Raw genomic sequence first — 7650 nt, forward strand, 5'->3', positions numbered from 1 at the left:
GCGGCGGCGGAGGGGGAGGTGGCGCTTAAAGGGGCAGGAGCTACCGGGGTGAGGACAAGCGCTTGGGGAGGGCTGTCGCGAAGAATCCACAGGAGGAGCGAGGAGCGGGTGGCGTCTCCTAGGGGCCAGAACCAGGAAGGATCCCAGATGGAGGAAGAGGACAGATCCCAGGAAGAGACAGAAACTTCTGCGGTGGAGTGGGGGAGGGTGGCAGGTCCGAACGGAAGGACTCGGGAGAGCTCTGCCCGCGCCCCCAGAGCACCAGCAGGGACCTCTTCACAAAGGAGGCCGGGAAGGCAGGGAGAGCAGGACGGCCTCCAAGGAGGCTGGGGTGCGGGCGGACGCAAGGCCGAGCACGCCGGGGTTCACGCGCAGCGCCCTGCTGGGTGAACAGGTTTCCCGTGATCCAGCTCCTAGGGCCCCATCCCTAAAGCTGAGGAGCCTCTGCAACCAGGAAGCCACGAGGGCAAACCTCCTGTCTGCTCAGCCTCAGTCCTGCCTCTGACTCAACGCCCTCAGTGTCAGTAGCGAGGAGGCCACCGACAGCAGCCCCAGGGAGGCTGATGTGGGACCGTGAGAATCGACTTTATTCTAGTTCAGTTTCCCCCCCAACCACCACCCCCACCCTTGCATCAGCCTCTGGGGCAACAGGAAGCAGCTGCTCCGTGCAGCCCCCACCTGAAGGTGGGTCAGGGTGGGGGAGGAGGAAAGACAGGGACTTAAAAGGCCTGAGAGAAATTGGGGGAGGGGAGGCACTTTCAAGCCCCTACAACAGGGCCAAAAGTGCCCTTTACTTTTGTGGGGGCTGGCAGTGAGCACTGTCAACTATTACCAGAATCTCAGCGGCCAAAATGGGGAGGAGCAAGGGGCAATACTCCACGGGGCGGTGGGGGAGGGGGGCTGGGAAAGCCCTGGCTTAAGGTCTGTCTCGAACTCTTAGAGCTGGAGCTTGCCAGTGCTCAGGATCTCATGGTCTGCAGCCTCCCCAGCTGAGCCCTGCGCCCCCCCATAGTCCTGTTTCCCCTCTTTCACCCCCAAATGAGCAAAGGTTAGGCCCCACCCCTGCTGAGTCAGCCAGGGAGGGAGCTAGGCATCCCTCAGGCCTTCCCCGGGGCTGGTCCCCATACTCACCCATGTCAGGTTGGCAGGGCTCCAGGCTGGGACCACCCAGCGCCTCACCGTCCTTGGGCCCCCTTCCCGTGAAGGCTGGTATTTGATCCTCCCAAACTGTGAGCTGGGAACTAGCAAGAATCGAAAAGCCAGTGTATGCTTCCTGCGAACCACACAGCCTGAACTGCTGTAGGGTGATGTCCCTGTGTGACAGACTGGGGTGGGGAGGGAGGAGGGAAGGGCGGGGCTTTCGCTGGGTGGAGAGGGAGGAGGCGAGGACAGGCAGACCAGGAGAAATATGGAGGAAGGTTAGAACTGTGTTGACACTTCCAGTGGCGCGGTAGAAGAGGGCAGTAAAGGGGGAAGGAAATACATAGTTGCACCTAGTGAGAGGGAGAAGATTCTCGATAAATGCTGAAGGACGTGAACGTGCTGGGGGAAGGGGTGGAGGGATGCAAAGGACCTTTAGGACTTCGGTTTTCAGGTCTGTGGGTGACGTGGGAAAACAAAGCAGACAGGGCTGGCCAATACGCTGGGGGCTTTTCCTACAAGCTTCTTACTCCAGAGTCAGGACCCAGAGGAAGCGTCCCCACCCCCATAACTCAGCATTTCCCCAAATACAAGCTTTTCTGGGAGCTAACTACCAGGCGCAAGCTCAGGGGCTCCACCTTCCGCTCGGATCATGACACAAGAGACGCTGCTGCCAAGGACGTCACCGGCGGGAGGGAAGAAGCTTGGAGGCCCCTACTCCACCCTGGCGCCTCTCCTGAGGGCCCTCCCCAACCTTCAGCCCCCAGGGGCCTCTGAATTGGGAACTCAGCTTGTCCCCGCCCAGCTTCCACCCAACTGATGACCTCAGGGGGTGGAGCTTATAGATGCAGGCTCCTCCCCAGGACAGAAGCCCCAGCTGGTTTGTAAACAGTCATTAGCTGAGAACCACATCCCAGCAAATGGCCTTCATGGATTTGAGGGGTGAGATCCGAGTTCTCGCAGTCTCCAGTGCTACCACGAGAGGGCAGTAGGATGGGTCTGGACCCGGAAAAGAACCCTTAAGTGACCTTGCACTACACGTTTCCAACTGACATGGTGAATGTCTCACCCTGTTATCTTTCAGTGGACTAAAAAGAAGGGGAAATGATCTAATCCCCTTGTTTACTTCAGAAACCCAAGCTAGCAGCCCTGAAACGTGTTATTCCTCCGTAACAGATTCTTTGCTTAACTTTCATAAGGGATCTTAGCAGGATTCAGGCAAGGCCTCATGTTATACCTCTGCACAGCCTCAAGGAATCACAAGTACGCAAGTTTACGCTTGCCCAAAATGTCAGGAGGTAGTCAGGACTACTTTGTGAAGAAATGAAGGCCCAGCCAAAATGTGGATAGAGTGCCTTTTGACTGAATTTCAACAAAGTTCAAGCCGGGCTTGGTGGCTCAGCCTGTAATCCCGCGCCTTTGGGAGGCTGAGGTGAGTGGATTGCCTGAGCCCGCAGGTTCGAAACCCGCCTCGGCAACTTGCCAAGACCTCATCTCTACAATAAATCAAAAAAAAAAATTAGCCGGGCGTGGTAGCGCACGCCTGTAGTTCCAGCTACTTGGAAGGCTGAGGCGGAAGGACCGCCGGAGCCCATCAGGTCGAGGCTGCGGTGGCCGGGAGAGGCCACTGCACTCCAGTCTGGGTGACAGAGTGAGACTCCAACTCAAAAAGAAAAAAACAAAACAAAGTTCAGTATTCTTTATCCCCACGAAAATTTAATTCCTTTAGCTCAGATTAAACCTAACTTGTCTTGGAATAAGTTATTTCTGAAATCAATGTATTTTTCCCAATATGGCCTTCTTAAAAAGTCCAATTTTTAACTGAGAATGTGCATGAAAGAAAAATCAATTTGCTTTGGACACATGTTCTAAAAGGGCCAAAGCTAAACCCCTACTTAGATCATACTACCCACGGGTAAACCTCACAAGACCTGCTGTTATCCATCAATTCAAGAGAAAGGCTATATTCTTTTTTGAAGACCTACAAATATACAGAGGTCACTTCATTCTTAAAGTGCTTCCTGCAGCCACTCAAAAATTTTAATTGTACTCCCTCCCTCTTTCTCTCTTGCTCCCTCTCTCACTCTCTCTCGCTGTCTCTCCCCCTCTTGCTTTTTTTCAGTTACAGACCCTCTCTGTAACAGCCTTTTTAATAAATCTCTTGGTCTCAGCAAAAAAAAAAAAAAAAAAAATTTAATTGTAACACCAGGTGCAGTGGCTCATACCTGTAATCTCAGCACTTTGGGAGGCAGAGGTAAGAGAACTACCTGAGTCCAAGGGTTCAAAACTGGCCTGAACAACTCGGCAAGACCTCGTCTCTACAATAAATAAAAAAATTAGGTGGGTGTGGTGACATACACCTATGGATCCAGCTACTTTGGAAGGTTGAGGTGGAAGGATCACCTGAGCCCAGGTCAAGGCTGCACTCCAGCCTGGGTGACAGTGAGACTTCAACTTAAAAATCTAATTGTGGCCAGGCTCGGTGGCTCAGCCTGTAATCCCACGCCTATGGGAGGCCGAGGTGAGTGGATTGCCTGAACCCGCGGGCTCGAGACCCGCCTGGGCAGCGAGACCTCATCTCTACAATAAATCAAAAAATCAGCCGGGCGTGGTAGCACATGCCTGTAATTCCGGCTACTTGAAGGTTGAGGTGGAAGGATCGCTGGAGCCCAGCAGGTCGAGGCTGCGGTGGCCGGGAGCGGCCACTGCACTCCAGTCTGGGTGACAGAGTGAGACTCCAACTCAAAAAATAAAAATCTAATTGTGCAAAACTTCAGTGTTGACTGGACAGGGTGGCATCTGCCCTGTAGTCCCAGCTGCTCAGGAAGCTTGAGTTCAGGAGTTCGAGGCTTCAGTGAGCTATCGTGTCTATAAACAGCCACTGCACTCCAGCCTGGACAACATAGCAAGACCCCGTCTCTAAAAATTAAAAATAATCCTGCAGTGTTGACTATGTTGTCAGAACCAAGAAAAACAGACAAATTCTGAGGGCTTCACATTTTATTGGAAACCTTAAATACTCTTCCAACAGAACATGCCTCCTTTAATCAAGGCTTTGAACAGCCAACACAGAAAACTGAAGCTTTTTGGATTTGGGGCAAGGAGGGGAATTACAAGATGATGAGTGCTTGCTTAGTTTTGCCAAAGGACCCCTCATGATGCATGCTCTTCCGCCAGCTTATCAGCTTTTGCCACAGCTTCTTCAATGGGTCCCACCATATAGAAGGCCTGTTCTGGGAGATGGTCATATTCACCTATATGGAAAAAAAATCCAACTAGTAAGAAGGGGAGGGATATCAACTTCCTGCAGCATGCACACACATCACCACTTGAGGCCTATGGTCAGAATGTCACGAATTCTTGTCATCTGAGAATCCTCAATTTCTCACCAAATTTACAAGAAGACAGGATACAGTATGGATGGAGAACACATGGTCAGGAGATACCCAATATGAGCGCAGATGACTACTCTCTAATTTTAAACTTTTCTGTGCTTCCAGTTTCCTAATTTATAGAACCCGGTAATGTCATCCCTATAAGGTGTTATAACTCTTTTTTTTTTTTTTTTTTTTTTTGAGTTGGAGTCTCACTCTGTCGCCCAGACTGCAGTGCAGTGGCCGCTCCCGGCCACCGCAGCCTCGACCTGCTGGGCTCCAGCGATCCTTCCGCCTCAGCCTTCCGAGTAGCCGGAATTACAGGCATGCGCTACCACGCCCGGCTGATTTTTTGATTTATTGTAAAGATGAGGTCTTGCTGCCCAGGCGGGTCTCGAACCCGCGGGCTCAGGCAATCTGCTCACCTCAGCCTCCCAAAGGCACGGGATTACTGGCTGAGCCACCGAGCCCGGCTATAACTCTTTTATAAAAGTAGCTACAGGGCAAACCCCTTCAGGTCCCCTCCCACTGTGGAAGCTTTTCTGTTCTCAATAAATCCAGCTTAAAAAAAAAAACAATAGCTACAAACCACAGCAACCTGGAAAACACCGAGCATTGGATATATACAAAAGGAAATTACAGAATCAAGTAACAAGTTACGCTTTCAGAAATAAACATATTTCCAAACAGGATTAAAGGAAAACTGCTTGTTTATAAAATTTTAAAAGTGATAAAAAAAAATCAGTTGTGAATGGTGGCAGATACTACCAGCTACCTGGGAAGAAGCACAAGGATCACCTGAGCCCAGAAGGTCAAAGCCGCGGTAAGCCATGATTGTGCCACTGTACTCTAGACTGGGGGCCCGAATCAGAAAAAAAAGCTAATTACATATTGCTCGATGGTTGCTGGATTGGGACTATATAGCACAGTAAGCATTCAAGATTCCAGCTTTTGGGGTGGAGAGGGTATATGGGAACTCTGGACTTTCTGTTCAATTTAGCTGTGAACCCAAAACTGCTCTAAAGAATAAAGTGTACTTAAGAAAGAAAATTTTAAAAGATTCCAGATTTTCTACCATTTTATGTTCTGCTTTGCACTCAGAACCTCACCTGCCAAGATCTGCTGGAATCCTTTGATGGTCTCCTTCAGGGGTACCAGCTTCCCCATATGACCTGTGAAGACCTCAGCAACCTGGAATGGCTGAGATAAGAAACGCTGTATTTTCCGTGCACGAGACACAGTCAGCTTGTCTTCCTCAGACAGTTCATCCATACCTAGGATAGCAATGATGTCCTGGAGGGATTTGTAGTCCTATGAAAAAAAGAAGCCTGAGTATCCACGTCTTTAATTTAGACAAAAACCTAAAAATAGAAAACAAGCTAACAGAGGGAAGGTTATATGCTCGGGGGTGTGGAGGGCTCATGAGGACTCCAAGATCAGTGTCTTGTTCTCCCTACTCCTCATCTGGTGCTATTAGAAAAAAATTGAATTCCAGAACCAAGTACCTCGAAACCCAACACATCTCATCAGCACTCATGAGCAACTGCTGGTCTCAACTTTCCTTGCTCCAAAACATTTCACATCAGTCGCTTGGAAAGACCCAGTCTTAACAGAGTCCTCAAATTCCCTCTTTATAACTTTATGGCCACTGATTCCACGTAGCAATGTACTCACTCACCTGCAGGATCTTTTGCACCCCACGGGCAACGTCATAATGCTCAGTGCCCACAATGTTGGGATCCATGATGCGGGAGGTGGAGTCCAAAGGATCCACAGCAGGATAGATGCCCAGCTCAGCAATAGCACGAGACAGTACAGTGGTTGCATCCAAGTGGGCAAAGGTCGTGGCAGGAGCGGGGTCAGTCAAGTCATCAGCAGGCACATAGATAGCCTAAAGTATGTCAAGAACCCATCAAGTACCGCAGCAAGACATCCTATTTACACCACCCTTTCTGACCTCTGTCACTTCAATCCATCTTCTTAACACTCAAAAGACCCTTCTTGCTGGGCTCGGTGGCTCAGCCTGTAATCCCGCGCCTTTGGGAGGCTGAGGTGAGTGGATTGCCTGAGCGCGGGGGTTCAAGACCCGCCTGGGCAACTTGGCAAGACCTCATCTCTACAATAAATCAAAAATTAGCCAGACGTGGTGGTGCGCCTGTAGTTCCAGATACTTGGAAGGCTGAGGCAGAAAGATCACTGGAGCCCAGCAGGTCGAGGCTGTGGTGGCCAGGAGTGGCCACTGCATTCCAGTCTGGGCGACAGCGTGACTCCAACTCAAAAAAAAAAAAGACCCTTCTTGCCAACCCTAATACCTGCTAAGGGAGCCTATAGATTATCTGGGCTAAGAGGTGAAGAAAGAATTTTCATTATCATTCTTTTTGTTCTTCATTTTTCATTTTTAACTCTATAGTAACGATAGACACCTCTGGAGTTAAAAACTTGAATTAAAAAATCCTTCCCGTGCTTTGGGAGGCTGAGGTGAGTGGATTGCCTGGGTCCGCAGGTTCGAGACCCGCCTGGGCAGAGAGACCTTATCTGTAACAATAAATCAAAAAATCAGCCGGGCGTGATAGTGCATGCCTGTAATTCCGGCTACTTGGAAGGCTGAGGCGGAAGAATCGCCGGAGCCCAGCAGGTCGAGGCTGCGGTGGGTGGGAGAGGCCACTGCACTCCAGTCTGGGCGACAGAGTGAGACTCCCAACTCAAAAAAAAAAATCCTCTTGTGGGCCTGGTGCAGTGGCTCAAACCTGTAATCCCAGCACTTTGAGAGACCAAGGTGAGAGGATTGCCTGAGCCTACATTGAAAGCTGTTTCCATAGAGCTTGACTCTTCTCAGGCTAGAAACCACTACACTTTCTTGTCCGCACTCACGTGAATACTTTCTTTTTTTTTTTTTGAGTTGGAGTCTCACTCTGTCACCCAGACTGGAGTGCAGTGGCCACTCCTGGCCACCGCAGCCTCGACTTGCTGGGTTCCGGCAATCCTTCCGCCTCAGCCTTCCAAGTAGCTGGAACTACAGGCGCGTGCTTCCACACCCGGCTAATTTTTGATTTCTTGTAGAGATGAGGCCTCGCCAAGTTGCCTAGGCGGGTCTTGAATTGGCGGGCGGGCTCAGGCAATCAACTCACCTCAGCCT

The 7650-nt window shown here is 50.6% G+C and overlaps 2 protein-coding genes across 2 annotated transcripts in view; both read right to left on the bottom strand.

Moving 5' to 3' along the window:
- The window catches only part of BAZ2A (bromodomain adjacent to zinc finger domain 2A), a 41808-nt gene extending 40495 nt beyond the window's left edge, over nt 1-1313 (bottom strand). The window contains exon 1 of the mRNA XM_021706182.1: nt 1132-1313. Coding sequence (XP_021561857.1) covers nt 1132-1135 — 4 coding nt within the window. The 5' untranslated portion in view covers nt 1136-1313. The remainder of the gene's footprint in view (nt 1-1131) is intronic.
- A 2809-nt stretch (nt 1314-4122) lies between these two features.
- Nucleotides 4123-7650, bottom strand: part of ATP5B (ATP synthase, H+ transporting, mitochondrial F1 complex, beta polypeptide) — an 8801-nt gene continuing 5273 nt past the window's right edge. The window contains exons 8-10 of the mRNA XM_008072562.1: nt 6193-6405; nt 5624-5825; nt 4123-4394 (exon numbers count right to left, since the gene is read on the bottom strand). Of these exons, the coding sequence (XP_008070753.1) occupies nt 4294-4394; nt 5624-5825; nt 6193-6405 (516 nt within the window). The 3' untranslated portion in view covers nt 4123-4293. The remainder of the gene's footprint in view (nt 4395-5623; nt 5826-6192; nt 6406-7650) is intronic.

This window comes from Carlito syrichta, unplaced genomic scaffold (genome assembly GCF_000164805.1).
Source record: "Carlito syrichta isolate Samal-C Ts95f unplaced genomic scaffold, Tarsius_syrichta-2.0.1 Scaffold315337, whole genome shotgun sequence".
NCBI lineage: Eukaryota > Metazoa > Chordata > Mammalia > Primates > Tarsiidae > Carlito > Carlito syrichta.